At 43.1% G+C, this 21,275-nt stretch overlaps 1 protein-coding gene and 1 long non-coding RNA gene across 5 annotated transcripts in view; one reads left to right on the top strand and one right to left on the bottom strand.

Moving 5' to 3' along the window:
* The window catches only part of LOC118227910, a 67,774-nt gene extending 55,961 nt beyond the window's left edge, over window positions 1-11,813 (bottom strand). For all 4 annotated transcript variants that reach the window (XR_004765372.1, XR_004765371.1, XR_004765373.1 and 1 more), the window contains exon 1: window positions 11,737-11,813. This is a non-coding gene — a long non-coding RNA (uncharacterized LOC118227910). The remainder of the gene's footprint in view (window positions 1-11,736) is intronic.
* LOC118227908 (homeobox protein aristaless-like 4) overlaps window positions 1-16,219 on the top strand; it is a 32,141-nt gene extending 15,922 nt beyond the window's left edge. The window contains exons 2-4 of the mRNA XM_035418961.1: window positions 4,812-5,128; window positions 14,278-14,406; window positions 15,883-16,219. Of these exons, the coding sequence (XP_035274852.1) occupies window positions 4,812-5,128; window positions 14,278-14,406; window positions 15,883-16,197 (761 nt within the window). The 3' untranslated portion in view covers window positions 16,198-16,219. The remainder of the gene's footprint in view (window positions 1-4,811; window positions 5,129-14,277; window positions 14,407-15,882) is intronic.
* Window positions 16,220-21,275: the final 5,056 nt, after the last annotated feature.

The following is a 21,275-nucleotide window of genomic DNA, read 5'->3' as shown; positions in this document are numbered from 1 at the left end:
AACAATTGTCATGGTTCCTCTTAAGTCTATCATCACTGCTGAAACAGATGGTTTATCATGGATTGTTCTTTTTGCACATTTGAAGCAAAAATGGTGCACGAATATACGGTATATACACAGTGCAAAGTTTTCCAACAGTAAAATTATAAAGACCAAGACAGACATTCAGGCTCCAGAAACTGTGGCTGCCCTTACTGCCCTTACAGCAAAAAATAAATCTGCAATCCAGGGAAAGCCCCTCGAAGAGATTCTATTTGGTGCCAGGGAAAAAATATAGATGCAGTTAAACCATTTTACAAGCCATGCTTTCACTTTGTGGCCAGGTGTGAACACATTTAGGGTTAAACCGCCAATTAGTCCTCTGGATTAATCTCAGCCTGCTCCTCACCTATCGGTGAACTCGAAATTATGAGAGAATCCATATTCTGAGGGACCTCTTGATAACAGCATATTACTTGGCTCAAAATGGGCCATTAGATTGAATATCTGAAAGAAAAAAAAAGATAAAACAGGGACAGTCGAACTGGCAGACTGTCTGAAGTTCAAGGCGCTCACAGTGGAGAAGGAAATGTTGCAATAAGGGCAAGACCATAATCACAAACAACTGAGGCACTGTGGCTAACAAGCTTTGGTCAGGGTGGGTCAAGCGTTTCAGCCAAGCGATTCAGCTATAGTCCCAAAGCAACTGCTTCAGTGCAGATAGGTTTGACTTTTGGAGGTGTAAAGGAGGCCCAGGACAGACAATGTACTCTAGATTCCTGGTCCCCTGTCAGTACGATAATTGCAGATGATGCAGAGGATCTTGGCTTTGGAGTTCAAAAAAACTGAACAATGGCTTTGTTTCAATATATTGTTGTAGTGGAAATTCCTCTAAATGAAAACACACGGACATCATAAGACTTTTACGGCAGGGATTTAAGAGTTTAGTATCTACTTCCAAGCGCTGTAAAACATATCCTCTACGAAAACTCAAAAAAGAAGGGAGATGGCCATGTTCATGTAAGGACAATCTGAACAATCTTCACCTTGACAAAGAGCACCCCAATGGCAGAAATGAATGATTTATTCAGCCTGGTACGTTACCAGAGAACTAAAAGCTCATTTGCAAAGTGGCTTGTAAGGCTTAATACATCTACTCGGTGATAAGAACCATTAGGATCTTTAATGTCCACAGAGAGTTAAGACCTCAGATTTAATGTCACACCATCTACCGTGTAATGGCCCATCACTATTCTGGGGTACTGGACATTACACTTCTTCCCAGAACAGTGCCGCCCTCCTGGCCCACCAACACCAAATCCAGCAGCAAGTCTTTCACAGGCAGTAGTAACGAAACCCACCATAGCATTACAGGATGGTATGGCTGCTGGCAGAATGAACATACTGGCCACAGTGGAGGTAAAGCATTTCACTTTCATCCACAGTGCCCAGGGCCATCCCTCTGCATTGCTGAACCCTCCACTCGTAGCACCACACACAGTCAGTCTGCTCAACATGGCCACCATTGCACATCCATCCAGACCACTCAGAACCTATTTCACCCTTTGAACGAGAGACTCATAAAGAATAAATGAACAAATTAAAATAGGCAGGGCGATTTGTTTTCAATATTGTAAGATAAATATTGACTGTTCACAGATGGGACTACTCCCTGCTGAGATGTCTGCATAAAATAATTGTCGATATAATACTGCAGATCATAACCCCAAACCCCCAGAATCCCTTCTGATTCTCTCAACTCTTGAATGTTTGCGTCTTCGCTATCATAGTTTGGCAAGTAAATTTTCCCCTGATACCAAACTGGTCAAATTGTGTTTTTGAAGGACCATGAGTCAAAGTTAAGGACAAGACACTGTATGAATCCTGGCCTGTATTTTTTTGTTTTTGTTTTGTTTTTTTTAAAACCAGGGAAACACTAATGCAGCCATGTACTAGGATATCCATATACACAGACAAGGCTATTGTCCACTTTAGCACTCCCTCAGAAATACGTTGCTCTGAGATGCTTAGAGAAGGCTGACAGAGTTTCTGGCCTCGCTGCATGGCGACACTGCTGGAAAGACAGAACCTGACTGCCAGACTCAGTTTCCCAGACAGCATATAAACACACAGGGGAGTCAAAACACCCTCCCTTCTTATACGTCTTCAAAAAAAAAAAAAAAAAACAAAACCAAAAAACAAAAAAAAAAAAACTACGAGACGGGATGTAAACGCAAGTGTTTTTGACCACTGCGCCCCCACCTGACCCTCAACAGTGTCTCTTTTGTAGGAATGCAAGGAACGATTTCAAAATATTTACGCCCGGGCACTCATGTTTGTTCCCTCGCGTTTAACAGGATGTGTCAATCACAGGCCAGGGGGCAATGTGGGAGCCATTACTGGCCCTGAGCGTACCACGGGCAGTGAAGACAAACAGGGATGCAGGCGGGGGAGAGGGGGGCGGGGCACCCATAGGTTTGACTGGGTGCAGTTAGTCCCCAGAACCAGGCTCTCTGTCCGGTGTATTTATTTCTAAGGCTGTTTGTTTACAGAAGTAGGTGGCCTCTACTTCCATCTTCTCTTCTCTGTTTAAATACAGAGAAAGAGAGACGGGGGGGGAGCAGCTCTTGTGCCACAGTGCCACACACCCCTCAACTGTTGTACTCAAACTCCTTAATTGTGGTACTACATTCCCCACAACCCCCTATGCTGTATTACCCCAATTGTACATCCTCCTGTACTCTACTCTCCACATAAGAAGCCCTCAATGCCCCTGATCTACAGTCAGCCTTGTCAGCATGGCTGCCTTTGTTGCGAAAAAGTGGATTTAAATAAACCCAAATTTGGTAACACCAACCAAACTTAGTAACATTATTTTAAGGTATACTTATAAACTATAACTGGGCCTTTAATAAATAGTTTGTCTCCCATTAGTAAACTATTAGTAAATAAGTATATATCATTAATTCATATATTTATTATTGTTTATTGAGTATATATTAATTGATGTTAGTACTTGCAAATATAAGGCCTATTGCTCAAGCCTTATGCGATTACAGATCCTCATAATAAACTGTTCATGAATATGTTCTGCATCATGAGTTGAAGTTGGATCAAAAGTCTGACAGCATGTTACTAACACTAGTTGCTTCCCTTATTAAATGGCCATTTAAAGTCTTAAATGAATTACATGCAAGCCACCATTAGTTTCTGAAAATAATTATATATAATCAGTTAATGTATTTAACAATATGTTTACAACCAGTTAACATGATTTATATATTAGAGTTCCCATAATGCATCAAAACCGAAAATTTACCAATGTTTACCAACATATTACAGACTAAAGCTTGCCAAAAACACAAATTCCAGATTAGCCTTTTAAATAACACATTTTAAAAATAATTTATTAGCAGTGTCACACCAAGTTTTTCCACTACAAACTCAACCTTGTGCAATATTGTGAAAATCTGCAGTTATTCTTTGTGCCAACAAGATCCCCCATGGCAGAGAAATGGCCCAGAAAATAAACTGACAGTTGAAATTTCACATGTTGTACTCTTGATTGATAGCCATGAATATTTTACAAAGCACTTGCTAAAAGCCAAAACACAAAAAGCTCTTTAAAAAGCCTAATGCTGCAAATGTCAATCAGAAACTATAGCAGGTATAGTTTAAACCAGATTTTATTATTTTATTATCCCTCATAGCAAGCAGGTGGGGGAAGTGACCCATGTTGGATACTAATGTGCAATGCTACTCATCTCTCTATTCCTCCTAAACACATAATTCTGTGGCAGGCAGTTCCAGCTGGAACAACCTGGGCAAAGATAATAATCATAATAGGTTCGCTCCCGGTATGATTTAGCAAAAAATACTACTACTGGTACTACTACCACTATTACTATTACTAATAATATTATTAAAATAATAATGATGATATATTGGTTTATAAATCATTGATATGTATTGGTTTATATATCATTGACTGTATTTACATAGTATTTTACAATGGAGTTAGCTATAACTCCATTGTAACCAAGATCAGTTTTTCTCTTCTCCCCTCCCTGTGAAAACCACAGGACCCAGCTAATCTGCTAATCCTGGCACCTTTACTGGATTGGTATTAATCACACTGGCATCTTTCAATGTTATTTAATTCAGATCTAATTTGTTTTAGTCCATAACCCAGCGGATACGAGCTAGGAATGACATTGTCTTTGTCCAGATTCAAAAAAGTAGAGTAGAGCAAAGTAGAGGCCTGAGTCTCTCTCTCTTATGGAAAATATTACCTCCTCATTATCAGATATAGAAAAAGTAGGGGAAAAAATCACTGGAGTGGAGTAAAAGGTGAAAATACCTTTCGACTTTTTACACAAAAGAGGGAATCAACCCGACAGCTGTCTGGTAGAATGTTTTATAGCTACCACACTCTCATTCCTGCTTATTTTCACTGGCAAATAGTCTCATAGCCAAAAAGAAAACAAAAAACATGGATTTCTGGTCAGCAAAGTTTTTGTTCACTAATGACCATGGGCTTGCTTCTGCCAACTCTGAACATCAAACAGTTGCATATCAAAAAAAAAAAAAAGAAAAACATGCTTTTCTGGTCAGCAAAGATTCTGTCCCTTAATCACTGCAAACTAAAGGGGTGGAGGACATAGGCCAGAATTAACGAGGTGCAGACTAGCAGGTTTGAACTAATAATAAGGAAAAAATAATGAAAGTACACACTTGCCTACTCCCTTGTACGCTAATGATTACCCATAATCCCCTTGGCGTGAAGCGCCATGGCAGCATAATGACAAACTCTCCATATCTCCTCTCTGCAGCCAAAGACGGTGCCGGGCTGACAGACTCCGAGTTGCCCCAGAACACCGACCCAGCTGGGATGGATGGCACCTACCTCAATGTGAAGGAGGCCGGGGGGATGAAGAGTCCCCAGGATCAACCGGGCTCCGAGCTGGCCAGCCCCCTGGACAAGGGCGAGGGCGAGAGCAACAAGGGGAAGAAGAGGCGCAACCGCACCACCTTCACCAGCTACCAGCTGGAGGAGCTGGAGAAGGTGTTCCAGAAGACGCACTACCCGGACGTGTACGCCCGCGAGCAGCTAGCCCTGCGCACCGACCTGACCGAGGCCCGCGTGCAGGTAGGCGCTGCCGTCGGCCATTTGGGATGCCGGCCATCTTTGACGCCGACCATCTTTTTTCATCGCACTGACAGGTTGACATAATGGCTAATGCTTACCACGGTGGGGCCAGCGGTGGGATGCGCTTGGTTAAAAAGCAGGAAAGCGTAGCAGTCACACCCGTCAGGCACGGTGATGTTCCTAGGAAGATCTTTGTTGCAGAATGTGTTTCTGCCACTTTAAAAGACACTAAGCTGATTGGCGTGGTGTTAGCACTGGATGCACCAATGAGATGGCGTGTAGGGAAGGGCAGTGGTGATTATGCATGTCTGTCAGGGTGATGTCGATTGATATAACTTCGTAGCAGGGATATCTGCCTTGCATCAAACTGAATTTCAACATTTAAAATTTGTACGCACCATTTTCCTTCTTGGAGTGGCCCTGTGTTTAGCTATTTGCGTGTGACACTGCAGTGCGTGAACTCTGTTAGGTAGATGCATTTTTTGAGGTTTCACTGCCTGCTCTGCAAGAGAGACAGATGGAGAGTTGGACATTAACTTCCCACATCTGGGCCTGTGAAAGATTCACAACATGCTAATAGAAATACCTCTGGACCGATGTCATCACCCCGCTGGTGGGGGGGTGGGGGGGAGGAGATTTATCTGTGAGCACCGTGTGTGTGTGTGTGGGGGGGGGGGGGGGGGGATTGAGCCAGGCCTGGTCCTCACATGTGCGCTGTCGAGAGGAGTACAGTTTCATCAACATAGCACAGAGACAGGCTTTCATCTGGGGCATGCCTGAACCCCTGAACCCCTTAACCCAGTCCACCGACAGGCCCTTCCCACCCGCCCCCTGTTCCCATTTGTTCAGGGATTGGCACATTCTTGCACTGATTGACAAATGGGGGGGGGGGGGGGCTCACGGATTGAGCCCCTCCCTGGGTTGAAGGGCAGGTGGCAGAATTTGCTGCCCTGCCTCTGCTCTTATCCCCCATAATTTGCAGCCATTTGTCCAGTGTGGCAGAGCATCACGTTTCACTGGACATAATTCACCTGTAAGCAGCCTGTGACATCACATGAGCGGTATTTCTCATGCCCGTTTGTCAGCAGCTACTTTGGGGGAACCACCGTATCTTTCAAAAAGCATAAATACCACCGAACTTTTGAAAGATGTAGATACGCATGCTGCGGATTGTTTAGCACTTAAAAACACTTCTGACTTCCATGTAGTTAAATATAAGAATTGTACAGCTCTATTACATTCTTGTCGGTCCTGAGATATGAATTTAATTAAAACATTAAAAATATATAATTGGTGTGTTGTATCACTCCGAGGCAGTACAAAGCTGGACAAATTCTAAAGGTCAAGATGGCTCTAGATTTCTTTTTTTGGTTTGTTACAGTGGCACAGAACACTGTGATGAAACGCAGGAAGCCGATGGCTATAATTCAGTCTGGATTTTTGGAAAGTAGGCCTCCTCCATTCTGGCTCCAGTGTCCAGTGTTTGAAGTTGTTCTTTTACTACCTAAGCACTCCCTGTGGATCTGGTAAAAGATTTAAGACATTTTAGCAGTGATATGAAAAGGGCCTTCCGCTTTACACTTATTTACAGCATTTTGTAGGTTAATGAAAATGATTTTACAGGACAACTTCAATTTGGACCTGAGCAGACAAATTAACTCAATTAGATTCAATCAATGTTTGGCCTTAAATCTGACTTGCAAATAAATACAGTTATTCTTTTTTACTGCAACACATATGTTTTCAATCACTGCAGTTATCACTAAATTTGCTAAACTGTTTGTGAAGAAGAACTTCTGGAATTTAATTGTGAGAGGCAGTTAAAGTTGAGAACATACATTGATGGAGTTGCCTTTTTTTTAACCATTAAATTTATTTTTCTTTCTGATGGGGAGTCCCATACTACATAAAAACTTTGATAATGCCGCAGCCACATTAGCCCATTCTGCTCTGGGAAGCAATTTCTGGAATTAATAATCTGACTAATACTGCTCCATCTAAAGAGTCACATGGAGGCATTTTGTTTTTCGTTGCATGTGTTCATGTTTGTTAATGTGTTTACTGTTCATGTTTAACATTCCCATAAGTGACAATGAAGAGCATCCATCTCATTGTTCCAGAAGGGTATACAGCAAGATGTTTAGTGCTAGCAGAGCTCAAATAAAGTTTATAATAAAGAGTAAAATATGCACAGTATCTATTTGTTATTCATAAATATTTATTTTTTTGTAGCATTCAGATATTTCAAAGAGAGTACTACAAACCTATCTCTTCCCGTATGGCCGAAATATTTACATTTATATTCCAGCATTATATTATAATATTTAAATAACTTGCAAACTAACACTATTTAATTGTGATTTATCACATTAATTTATGGGTGCACATACACTGCTACTTAAGCTGTTCCTAATTCAGTTTCCGAACAGCAAAGTTTCCATGTTACACACACAGTGGCAAATATCCAGACTACCATTCCTGAGCGGTCTGTCCACCATGGAGGATAGATTCAGAGAAAATTTCAGAGGGAGAGACGCTACACTGCCACTGCTGCTTGCACTCCACACACAGTTGAGAGGTCAAAGGTCAAGGGTTTTTCAAAACTTCCTTCTTATGTTCAGATGGCCTTGGAGCACAGCGTTTGGGGGAAGAAAAAAACCCCTTATGGAAGAATAATTTGGCTTGGGAATAAAACCACTTTGAGATGCCAGATTCAATTTCTAAGTTTACAGAAAGACATAGACAGGAGACAGGGCAACTGGCTTTCTTTAGGAGCTACAGTAAAATACCTGCATTCATTCTGAGCACAAACAGATCCCTCCAGTCATCCACATGAACTAAATTAAAAGCCAACTCTGACAGGACAACACTGATGCTGTTTTGCAACTGTGGTCCATAGATCCTGCCTACAGCTAAAAGGCACAAGGGATCCATAGATCATTGATTTATTTGTTGTCCGTTGGCTTTCAAAGGTTTCCGCCAAGCACATCCTTTGCTTGTGACTAAGGGGGACATCTCATTTACAAGGCTCACAGGCCAAATAATTAACAAATTAAAGTTTGCCACAACCTTTGACGTTTCAAAACAAAAAAGTTTTTTGTTTGACAGAACATTTTTACATCTTTAAATTGAAAGCGTAAAGCTAAAATTACTTAGTTTGTTACTTTTGTTTACTGGACTATAGCCTGGAGTTGCACAGGCTGGTTTGTATTACATCACAAAGCATTTGTCAGAAGATGCATCTCTACACCGTTTGGGTAAACATGTGAATAGCTAATGTGATTAACATATTCATTTGGACTATGAGACACATGGCGGAATTAGCCACTTGGCGCAGCGAGGCCAAGTTTGAGTGACAGGGCACGCAGATTATGAACTTTGGAGCCCAGAGGAACGAATCTTTGGTGGCTCAACTTCAAAGTGGCTCTTTTCCTCTGCTCCGTCAGCTTGAGTTTCCCTGCTCCTGCGTTCTCTCTCTCCATGCTGGAACATAAATAAAAGCTCTCTAATAAGCCCGTAAGCTGCTTTAGCTGTCAACATCTCTACCAATTACCGTGTCACTACTGCGCGTGTGGAACACAAAAGATATTTTTCTCTGCTCGCAGCCACCTTCCCTGCAGATGTTTGCCCCGAACGACGCAAACAAACAAAGCTCTTCAGCTGGCAAGTGAACGTTTGTGTGTGTGTGTGTGTGCTGTAGAGAACCGCACGGACACAGAGGAAGGAAGAGATGGAGGGATTTTTTAGATAAACGCGTGATACGGCTCTCAAAAGGCCGTATCTCCGGCCAAGCTGTGAGTCTTGAGAGAGGAGAGCAGAAGGAGCCTGTGCACCAGTCTGGTGTCTCCGGGATAGGAGGGGGCAGACTCACAGAGCCAGAGGGCTTAGGCGTCAGGAAATTAAACATGAAATGAAAACAAGCTCTGGTTTGAGCACTTCTCCCCATCTAGCCGTCCAATTTCCCAACTTCCCCTTTCAGGTTTAAAGGGGGGTGGGGGTGGGGGGGGGGGCATTGGTGGGATACACTATACCTTGTGTTTGTCATGCCAATAAAGGCAATTTGAATTTGAATATGAGAAACAGAAGAAGAGAGCAGGGAGTGAAGGGGAGAGGGAGGAAGAATGGGATAAGAAGGGGGTGATTTTTCCTTTAAACCCCCAATTCAATTCTGCTGAGCGTTTCATTGAGCCATAGAGCCCCAGATGAAGAGTATATGAAACACCATGCAAATTTAAATGGCAATTGAGCTACTTATGCCTCCAGAGTCATGATGCTGCTTCACACTCTCTGAAGTGAACTTCATCCTGTGAGCATCCTTGAAAATCCTACCATTACAGCCCTTATGAGCAAAATGTATAATGAGCTTATTCACCAGGGAAGTGACCTTGCTCCTTAGTAAACACTGGTGGCCTAAGATTTGTCCTCTTTGAAATATACACTTGAATTTAAGGTTAATTAAGCAAATAACACTGTTATAACTGCAGGTGAGAAAAAAAAAAAAAGAATATTACCACATTTTCAGCCAATACAAAGGAAGCCAGTATCAGGTTGCATGTGTGGTTAGATGAGCTCTCTGGCATCAGTGAACTATTGGATGCCAGCCTGAACACAATCTGACTCGCCGTCTCTTTTTACATCAGTTTATCACATTTTAAAAATGAAAAGACTTGTAGTTGATGTCTAAAAACTACTGTTTAAAGCCGATATGGTTCACTGTCCCTGTGTGAAAATGGCTTGATTCCTGTCAGTAGGCGGGGGGGGGGGGGGGGGGGGGGGGGTGTGTCTTCTTGACACACGGGCAAATGGAGCTCTCACAGTCTGTTAGCGTTTGCTTTCCAGGGCCCTCTTGAACCCACTTCCCGGCACACCAGCCTCCTCTCCCCTCTGATTGCTTTCTCCTTTCATGGAGTCAGATATAACAAGCAGCTTTAGTGTTGCACCCCAATTCCAACTACATGCTGGTTTTTAAAAAATCAGGGAAAAAATACAAAGGGAACTTTAACATCGATGATTAACAAAAAACCGCAAACTGATTGGCCAAACACTCATCTACAGAATCAACTTCTCATTCTGATTCTGTAAGGAAATGAGATTGGAGAATGGGGTGGGAGAGAGGAGAGAGGGACAGGGACAGAGACAGAGAGAGAGAGCGAGTGGGGGAGGGAGAGAAAGTGAGAGAGAATGCCACATCTTTTGATGAGGGCCATTTTCTTCCCAAAATACGAACAAGACAATCAATAAATGCGCAGGACTTAGGAGCGAGACACTATTATATTCCCTTTGATACAGTTAATGAGAATCAGAAGCAGCAGGAAAACTGTGGCTCCAGTGATTTAAGGATTGAATCTCTAGCTTTGAGCCCTGCCTTCCTTATTCTGACCGCAAACCGGGCTGCTGTGTGGAGTGTCTAGATAAAGCAGTTGTTCTCTGGGCAGAGATGTGTGTCCCAGAGACTGGAACTGAATCCTGACCAAGACAATGTTTACTGTTCTGTAGAAAGAACCAGAAGTTGAATGCATATGCAGTTCAGGAGCTTTTGCAATCTGCTTTTCCAAACTGACAGAGGATGATGCAGCAAAGGGACAGGCCTATGAACATGTTTTGCCAAATAAGGAGAAAGAGAGAAACTGAGGGATGGTTATATGCTAAACGGACTCTTAAATTTTGCTGTCTAAATGCAGGAACATGTATACCGTGTTTTCTCTTATGTTATACATACCAAGGGCATTGTGCAATGCAAAGGATAAAATACAGCAATAACACTACAGTCATTTGAAAGCTGACCGAGGCAGTATCATAGTGAGGGCTTAACCTTGTCTGTCACCGATGACCTCACTATTGAGTGGAGGAAGGTTGGCTGGGGGGCAATGAGCTTGCTCTGCAGGTGTTCTCAATTTGAACAGACACACATTAATATAAACATGAGGGATGCGTTCTTTCCCCCCGACACACACCTTTCAAAGGCATTTGAATTAAAGGTTTGTAAAATCTGTACAGCCATTGGTCACAACACATTCCAGTTTGCAGCAGCTAGCAACAGGAATGAACTTCCAGAGTCTGAAATGATCTTTGTTAAGTACCTGCTTTTATGTCTCAGTAGTTAAGTCACTTAACCTCGGGTCCAAGTCCAGTGTTAAGTCACCAGTCTAGTACACAAGGGAGGGGGTCCCTGAATTATAAAAGACTGAAACCCCTGGCGCAGTTAAGTCACTGAATGACAGAAATACGTAGGTCTTATAGGAAAGTCAGAAAACTCAAAGGATTATTAACTTTTCCCAATGTTTCAGAACCCGATACGTCTAGATATGTCGATGCCGACGGGCTCCTACTGTTATTATTCACAGAATGCGTAATGACTCGTTTATTGTTTTTTTGAGAGTTAACGTAATTTTTTAAATGACAACATTTATTTTCATTTGCGGAAATACATTTTTCGGTCGCATTGCCTACTATAATTGAAATGCTTGCTAGCAAGCTGACTGGTAAAACTTTAGCAACATTAGGAAATTACGTTACATTACAAAAATTAGAAAACCAAGCCAGAGAGAGATAGCAGGTTATGAAGTTGCTACTGCAACGTCACTTTAGTTCAATCCAAATTGTCTTACCTCAGGATACATTCAGACAAGGTGAATCTCAGAATTTGGCGTCGTACAAAGTTTCTCCTCAAGAATACGCTTGCGTTTCGTCTCCATCAAAGGCGTTATAACTTTAAAAACTCAAATTGCTTGACCCCTTGCACAGACATTTTGTTAAAAAAATTCGTGAAGGCCGTGAGAACTGATCAGACGTTTTACGTCAGTAACGTTGATGACGTTGTAGTTTAAAAAGGTTAACCGAAAAAAAAAAGTTAATCGGGGAAAATAACGTTGAAGATAACAAAAATGATTGATTGCTATGTAATAAATTCGATTTAAACTGTTTTAAATCGCATATTTATATATACAATTAACAACTTTAGATACATTGATAATTGAATTATAATTGATACTGCCAGGTCAAGTCCAAGTAAACAAAGGGTCGAAGTCACCATGAAAAGTTGTCTCGCCTTGCACTGGACTCAAGTACAGGATGGACTACTTACAAGTCTCATCATGTCTTGGCTTTGATTGTGTGCATGTTCTCTGTAATCTATGCACAGACTTTAATGTATTTTGGCCTAAATGCTTCAAAAAACAGGACTTTTGCTCCCTCGCAGAAGTGAAACTGATGAATGAAACGGTTAGGCGACAGATCACTTTTAAGGCATACTGTGCAGGATATTATTACCTCAAAAATATTATAAAATAGCCATGCTCAGTCATACTTATGATACACTGGCAATCTCTTTGCGCACGTTTGCCGAATCTGTGCTCCTCAGCCAATATTATTTCTTCTAAGATGTGTTTGGGACATTTAATGATGATGATGATGATGATGATGATGATTACATTTATGTATACAGGGAAATCCCACTGAGACCAGGGTCTCTTTCACAAGGGAGCCCTGATTACACCATCGAGCAGATACATACATGGCCTACACTATAAAACAATTCCATAAATACGAAATAAAACAGTTTAACAGAACACAAGTCATTCAAATAAAATGTATACAAGAGAAGGATAAAATGTTTTTGATAAGGGTTCTAAATTACCCCAGAGAAACCAGAGTGGAGAGCTGAATATAATTTTGCTACCTGTTCCATGCACATGCTGCAGAGAAACTAAAAGCTGGAAAGTTTAGAAATAGGACAATAGTTATTAGGTCACTGGTATCACTTTATTTGTGTTGAGGTAGGTCAAAAGCCACTTTCAAAAAACATTTTGAAATGCAATATTGTCTCCAGACTAAGCAATATGCTTTCCTTGGGCAACTAGGTAACTATGGAAATCACACTGCATGTTGTTATTGTAAACATGTAAGTAAACATACAATGTTTCTCCTGTAGCCAAGATAGTGGTGTCTGTGTCAGTTCTCTCCTGTTTGAAGCTGGGGGTGGTAACTGGGACCTGCAGTCCAGTCTAACTGACAAGGCAGAGCATCTAACTGAGTTGGGTCTGGTCACCAGGAGTCTTAAGTACAGCTTGCATGCCAGAGAGGAGAGTGGGAGTGAGGCACATGTGGACCTGTGCAGAATTTCCTGCACACCTCATGCTCCCCACCTAGTACTGCTGATGGTTTGGATATGAAAGCCTGTCTGCTCCCCACACATCAAACAGAGCCAGGTTTCACTCTTTCTTTCTTTTTTGCCATACACACACACACACACACGTGTGCACACATGCATGCGCACATGCACGCACACACAAAGAAACATACAAGCACGGCTAAGTACAAATAATGACTTATTTTAGGTGGGTTGTGTTAGTCCAGAGGCAATGTAGGTCAGTGTGGAATCTGTATTGAGTGAGTAACCTGCTCCAGTGGTCAGAGATTCCCTATCTATGTTCTCTGGCACAGCAATCATGGTTTTGATAGTGACTGTGACAAACCTTTGTGAGTACCTTTTTTACAAGGCTAAAGTAAATGGAGGGGGCAAGAATATTTGTGAAAAGTGGACTTTATTTCAGAGATCTCTCTGCTCTCTGCATGTGCTTGATGTGCTCTGTGTGGACAGCACATTAAACTCATGACAACCAAAACCTACAGCAGGGCTTTCATGTACCTTATAATTTATAGATCTCACAGATCTCATAATCCCTCTCTCCTGCCCTCTCCTGTTCTTTTTGTCTGCCCGCTGTGCTGTGATTCAGTTCTGTTTCAGATTTAAACAGAGATCTATCTGAATTAATTTACTGTCAAGGTAGGGCATTACCAAGGTTTAGCAGATGCTTTGGTCACATTAATAAAAGGGCAGCATCCTTTCTGAATAACACAATACAAGGTTAAAGTGTTTCTCACTATCTGGATATCCATTGACTCTCAATTGATGCTTGTGTTGTCTACTTGTTATTGCTCGTTCTTAATATTTTTAATATTCTTGTGTCTAATATTTTAATATCATACTGTGGTCAACAATGGTGCCTTATGGTCCTTCCTGACTGTTATGGCTGTAATGTAATTATAATTGTACTTACTATTTGTAATAACAGCGACGGCTCAGTAATAAAAATGATAATAATGGATTTGCTGTGGTTTGGTCTTGACCTCTTTGTTTCCCCCAAAAGGTGTGGTTCCAGAACCGACGGGCCAAGTGGAGGAAGAGGGAGCGGTTTGGTCAGATGCAGCAGGTCCGCACGCACTTCTCTACAGCCTACGAGCTTCCTCTCCTTACCCGCGCTGAGAACTATGCACAGGTACTCTGAGGATAGGTCAAGGATCAGGGGTTATGGAACACTGGGGTCATGGGGGCAGGGTCTGGGGGGAAGAGGAAATTACAGATTATCTCTGTAGTATAAATCAGATCCTGCATACCTTTTCATGATTTTCATGCTAAGAACATGGCTGCACATCTGCTTAAACAGAAAACAGACACTTTAAAAAATTTAATGCAATCCATGGTTCCCATTCCTGGTCTTGGTGTTCAGTTGTCCAGCTCCTTTTGCAAATCAGGGGAACTTTAATCGCCACGACAAGAACTAAGTTACTTCTCGATACAAGTGACTTTTTTTGTTTGATGCTAGGAGTTTGTGATTTGTGAAGACGGAAGATGCCGACGTAATGGTACTGACAGTGGCCCTGATGGGGCCTAGAAGTATGAATCTGGGTGGTAGGGTTAGGGGTTTGAGGTGATATGCAGCCCTGATTGGAGGACTTGGGTGGAGAAGGGAGGCTTTTCTTTCTCATTGGCAGATGTCTTTCCCTCTCTTACTCTACTCCTTTGTCACTCCACTCCTGGCTCTGCTATTGGCAGTGCGGGGGTGCAGGGGTGCAGGGTGTCCAGAGAGAGCAGTCAGGGCAGGGCTGAGAGCAGGAGTAGCCACGCTCGCTCAGAGGGCTGGAGGTCCCCCGATTTATTATTAATCTGCTAGGAGGTCAGAGGTCATGGGGCCACAGCTGTGGAATGTGGCACATCTGAGGCACCTCCCTGAGTAGACTTTCATCTTGCTGCACAGCCCTCCCTAAGTCCCTCCCCTCCCACAGACACACACCTTCCAGACACATCCCTCCCACAGGCGAGACCCGCCTCCTCCACACGTACGCCCGTCCAACACTATCAAGCACCCCAAGTAGTTCCCCACACCCCACCCATCTAAACCAATCAATACTACCCTCAACCCTCACCAAACTCAAAACTATCCTTCTCCTCTGATCAACGCTGCGCCAGTCTGCAGGCTTCTCCCTGATTCTCATTGCTTTGACACTCAATCCAATCACCCCTGGAGTCAGGGAACTGGTAGTTTGGGACACAACTCACATGCCGTTCTTCTTTTTGAGGTCAGTTTCAAAAGCCAGCTTGTTGTTGAAAATATCAGAGTTTATGAATGACTTCACCCCACAGTAAAAGATGACCTCAGAGCGGCTCTGTCTCATATGCGAAACAGAAGACCATGTCTGCATCTGCCAGGAATCGAAAAAATCTGGAACTTTCTCACAGTGAATTCTGTTTGTACAACATTACACCCAAGCACCAAAAATCATTTAAATTTAAAAGCCCAAATTTATGATTTTGGACTATTGTGCATGGTGCAGGGCTGTGAAAACTCAAAAGTGCTTCAGTCAAATGCCTTTGTCACCATGAATGCTGTCCCTAATAATTACTTAGCCCCTTGGTCAGGGGTTTGTGAGGGGTCTAAACTCACCATGCCCCTTCCTGCTCTGCTGTGTTCCAGATCCAGAGTCCTTCTTGGATAGGGGGCAGCAGCGCTGCATCTCCCGTGCCAGGCTGCGTGATGCCATGCGACACCGTCACCCCCTGTATGACCCCCCACCCGCACGCCGGCGGGGTGTCCGACTTCCTGGGCGTACAGAGTCCCGGGGGCCACATGGGACAGACGCACATGGGTGGCCTGTTCGGCAGTCCGGGGATGGGCGGCGGCATCAACGGCTACGACCTCAACATGGACCCCGACCGCAAGTCGTCCAGCATCGCTGCGCTTCGCATGAAGGCCAAGGAGCACAGCGCCGCCATCTCCTGGGCAACATGATCCCCTGTACGGCCTGCAGGGGGCCCCCTCACCACCACGCACACCAACACCTTGAGAAGAATGACAAATGAGTTTAAAACCCCAGTGCCCACCCACAGCGAGAAGAAAAGTGCATCACATACATATATGACAGCAATGACAAGCTGAAGAGAACCGACACGGAGAAAGAAAGAATGATGGACACATCTCGAGCGACTTGAAAATCTTATACAGCAAATCTGTGCCACAGGCTTACTGAAATGCCCCCCAACCTCCTCTTGTCCTACGAGGGATCAGGGAGGGTGGAGTCACAAAGGGTGCCAGTAGCTGATTGCACTCGCCATCTAAAAGCAACAGCCAATCAAACTGTTTGGCCAGGCTGGCACAAAAGAGGAATGCACCCATCTGGAATGTTTGCAGCATTCTGCGTGCGACAGTTTTTCTGGTTGTTTCCCATTTACAAAGTAAAATGAAGACAATTAAAAATATTTACATTTCAGAAGAGATCAAAATCAGGTTTTCAGCACTTGGACTGAAAGCTCCAGGTTAGCTAACAAGGTGGATGGACGGCAACATTGCAGCTCTGTTCCAGAGATCTATTTTCACTATCTGTTTTACTGTATTTATATTATTAACATTCATTTTTTCATTAATTGCTCCACTTTAGTTCGATTGGAAATACATATTCAAAATCACGCCACCCTACCCTCCATCCCCATTACTGAGACTGAGTGACCCTGACCCAGTCTAACAGGGACTGTGAGTCAGCATCCCTCCCACACCATACTGATAATCACTACAAAACATCATGTCTCGGTATCCTGCCTGGGCAAAGCCAGGCTGAGGTTTTATTCATCTCCCTCCCGCATCTCCCGAGCAGGAGAATTAATTAGTCAAGGGCACAGGGACACCCGAAGGCCAGCAGCAGCATGCTGTTCCGCAAATTCAAGGAAAGAAAAAAGAATTTATAAAATGAAGGTCAACAACCCCACATGCCACTATTTGCTTTGTTCTCTCATTAAATATTTCTACCTTTAGAGGTATGTAGATTCAGTGCGGTATTGGAGGTTTTAGCATATTTTAAGGCTCACCACCCCCCGGGGGGAACTGGCATGTTGTTTTGCATGTCGGAGTGGCACTATGGGCCTGCTGGTTTTGGTGGTGGTGGCAGAAAAAGTGCATTATTTGGTGGTATAGTTTGGCAGGATAGGGCAGGGGGGGGGGGTGGGGGGTGGGGGTGGGGGGGGGTGGAGTGAACTGGCAGCAATTTAAAGTTGACATGCCATTTGCTCCTAGTCCAGTTGCACAGGTAATGTCTCTGTGGGACCCTAGCGCGTTGGATTTTGGGAGACAGGAGGGGGCCCCAGGCTCTCAGATTACAGAAGAAATGCATTGCCCACTCTTGAGAAGCCCGAACAGCGATGACACACAACAGCAGCCCTGAACGCTGTCCCAGCAACCCACCATAGATGCCTGCAGCACCACATACATGCCCAGCTAAGTTTTACACACCGCCTGTCAATGAATCGGCATCAGCCAAGCCACAATGCAGCATGGATTATATTAACTACGGTTGTCAGTGTAATAAGATTAAACATTCATATATTTACATGATTCACATTGACAACCTTGGTCAACGTTTTACAAATCTTCAGTGACTGGCACAGGAGAAGCTGCAATACAGTGTGGATTACAAAGCATTTGGCTACGGTTGTCAATACAAATCATTTCCTTTTCATTTTAACCGTTCTCTGGTACCCCAGTTGAGCTGTTCAGGCCCTTCACTACATGTGGACACTTCACAGTCTTCCCAAAACATGCGCAGCCAAAAACCCAACCGCATCCGCATCCGGCTGGGGCACATTTCTGCATGCTGACTTACTCGGCTATGCAGACAAGGTGCAACTAAGAGGGGGTAGTCATCTCTCCCTAATTTGAGGTGGCGTTCTCTCCACCCGGTGCGGGGGGGGCAATCATGGAGCACTTACTTATCTTCTCAAAGGGCCACTCTGAACCTGAATCCAAATGGGGCCCTCAGTTTCATGCAAATAATGCAGCTGTCCACTGAAACCAAGCTGAAGAGGAAGGGAGAAGAGGTCACGGATCAGGGCAGGGAAATCTGCTCCTGGATCGCTGCTGTGTGAAGGGAGCATTTCCTAAACCTCGGGGGACGGGGAAGGAAGTGGGGTTTCTCAAACACAGACTCATGAGACACCTGAGCAGTTCTCCAGCCTGCTGCATACCTGATCCTTCAGCATCTCCAGAGCTTCTCAGACTGATCCCAGATCAGCTTTGCTACCAGGTGTCCAGCCTGCGGGCTGGATTTTCGTCCTCAATTCATTAATTTTTCTGGCACTGACCGCTACGGCGCCAATTCAAGACAAATGCACTGCGTGCCAGACTCAGGATGCTGTTCCCCCCCACCACTGCACCAACGCCTACGTGCTCTAGATCCATTCTTTATTTCTGGCTCTTCCCCACAGCGATGTTGGGCTGGGATAGAGAGCTGCCAGAGGCAAAGCGTGCCATGACCTTTGCCTTGACTCACTGCTTTATGGCTGAAGGTGACAGAGTCTTTGCGAGTGGTTTTCATTGTGATTTGTGCTTTGGGCCTTTTCATGGGGTGAGCTGTTCTTCCGGAGTCAGATTTTGATAAAGCCCAAACAAAGCTGTTTTAAATTTGGAGCAGGATCGGATACCCCTACCCCTTTTGGAAAAGCCATTTCCAAACTCCCAAATAAAAAACATGTTCCTTCCAGTGTGCTGGAAATACCCTTCGAATCCCAGGTCTCAGGATGTGAGGTAAACAGCAGAGAGAATCTGTAATTCAATCAAACATTTCAAATCGATTGTCATGGGAAGCGCTTTGCTTCCTCCTTTCATCCTACAGAGAATGGACACAGTTTGACTTTTCCAGTTTTGACGACCCATTTGCCCATAATTTGAACCTAAAAAATCCCTCTGCACTTAATGAACAAAGTAGAGGAAGTTGTTGAAGGTATAGTGCTTCACATACACCACATGGTGAAAAGAAAACATGCCAGGGTGCTTCAGGTCTAGAAAGACAGTCAAATAGTAAAAAAAAAAAAAAAAAAAAACCCAATCTGGTGAAATTGCAGGGCTTCTGGATATGCTGACCTTTTGTCACATAAACCAACAGAACTTTTCCTGTTTCACTTAAAGTAATTCATGCAATCGCTGTAATTCCCAGCAGACCAGAAATTGCTTCCGCTTTCCGTATTAATAATAACATACGATCATTCTTTCCTGTGCAGTATGCCCTGTTCCACACAGCTCTGCGGAACATCAAAGTATACCTCTAATACCAATACTCATTAAAATTGAGTTTGCCTCATTAAAACCTGCATCACTGGTTTCGATGCCCGTGTATTCGTATTTATTCTGACACTGAATATAAAAACTCAATGTAATATCAATGCAGACCGTAATTCTCAAATGGCAAGCGTTTCAAGGGAGGCCTTGGTATACGGATAGGTGCCTATTCCACGTCCTCCAGGAAAAGAGTAATTTCGGACTCGGTTTGGAACTTGAGTAACCATCTCCAAAACTACAAGCTTTGTGCAGGTCTACATTATTGCACTCACATATCGCCGTCTTATCTCTTCCCGATGCACGTTTATTGAAGCTTGTAAATTACGTCTCTTTTACTGAAAAAGCGCGAGGCTGTCATCGTAACGCAGCTGTGCTCACCGCTAGCGCAAAACAAACAAAGCTCGCGCATGCTTATTCTCAGCTGTCAGGGCTCCTCTTACAAAGCCCCGTGCTGCGCGCCGTCGCTGGCCCAATGCCGGCCGCTCTCGCTTGCCCTGCATACAGATGCATATTCGGAAAGATGGTTTTGAAGTTTGCGTTTGCTTGGGGCTTCCGATTGAAAAGACAACACCGGTGCTTGAACGGAATCTTTTTAGCTTTGTTTGACATTTTGGTCGTATGTATACACTCATGTATACTGTTAGTGTACTTTGGACTTTGGAGACTTGCCTTTTTACTTTTTTCTTCAAGTTGGCATTCAGAGCAGAACCCGAAGCAGCCCTGGTTATGTATAATTTATATATTGAATGAACACACAGAGTGAACGTGCAGATCACACTGCAACAGTCAAACATCACTTTTTTAAAAAACATGGATGAAGACAAACCTGGCACGATAGGCAACCAGAGTTAATATTGAATATGCTAAAAATGTGGGAAATTGAAATAGGACAGTCAAAAAAACTTCACTTACAATGGTCTCCAGGGTTTGCGTGTCTCGAGCTTCAGTGATAACAACCCGCATGTAGGGGTTGTTCCTATAATGCCCCCCCACCCCAATCCCCTAATTTGCTCCCCCTCTGCTGCCCCTTATAATTTCTTATACTACTGAAGCAGGGCAACAGAAGTTCAAAATTAATAATATAATACTTGTGTTTTAATTTGTTTGCCAGTGTGATTTCTTCTTTTGGTGTAAATGCATTGATTCCCAGTGTTAAACAAAGACCCTTGAAAATATAACTAATTTGTTGTAAAGTATTATTATGTCCTTGTAAGAATTTTTAAGGATGTTGTGTGTTAGTGTTGTTTGTTTGAATTTTACCACGGCTTAAATAGCTTTAAATTTTGGTTTTAAAATGTGTACATTAAAAAAAAAAATATTTCATGGCTTTAAGCTACATTGTACTGCTTTAAAATGTTATGCTGTTAATATGGTTAATCTTGTTCATATTCTTATATATGTCTCATGAGTTATTGCAATAAGTTATTGCACTTACAAAATGTTTTTAAAAAATTACATTTTATTTGCATTGTGGCCCAACTATTGTGAAAGAGACAAAATTTACTATTTTTTATGGCAAGAAAACCCTTTTCCAGTTGAAAAGTATGACATAATATAATACCTGTAAAATGGAAAGACATTGCATTGAGAAAAATATTGATTCAGGCAGTGAACAGTAGCCTGAATTGCTTAGCTCTGTAAATTTGAGAAAATTTCTTTCCAGAATCTGTCAGGTACATGTGGAGGTTTGACCCTCTCTAGGTTGACATGGAAATCTTTCTTAAATTAAGGAGATTATGGGTCATTAAAACAAGGGTGGAGTGAAG

This window comes from Anguilla anguilla, chromosome 5 (genome assembly GCF_013347855.1).
Source record: "Anguilla anguilla isolate fAngAng1 chromosome 5, fAngAng1.pri, whole genome shotgun sequence".
Taxonomy (NCBI): Eukaryota; Metazoa; Chordata; class Actinopteri; order Anguilliformes; family Anguillidae; genus Anguilla; species Anguilla anguilla.
The sequence above is the reverse complement of the archived record's forward strand: the minus strand, read 5'-3'. Positions and strand labels throughout refer to the sequence as shown.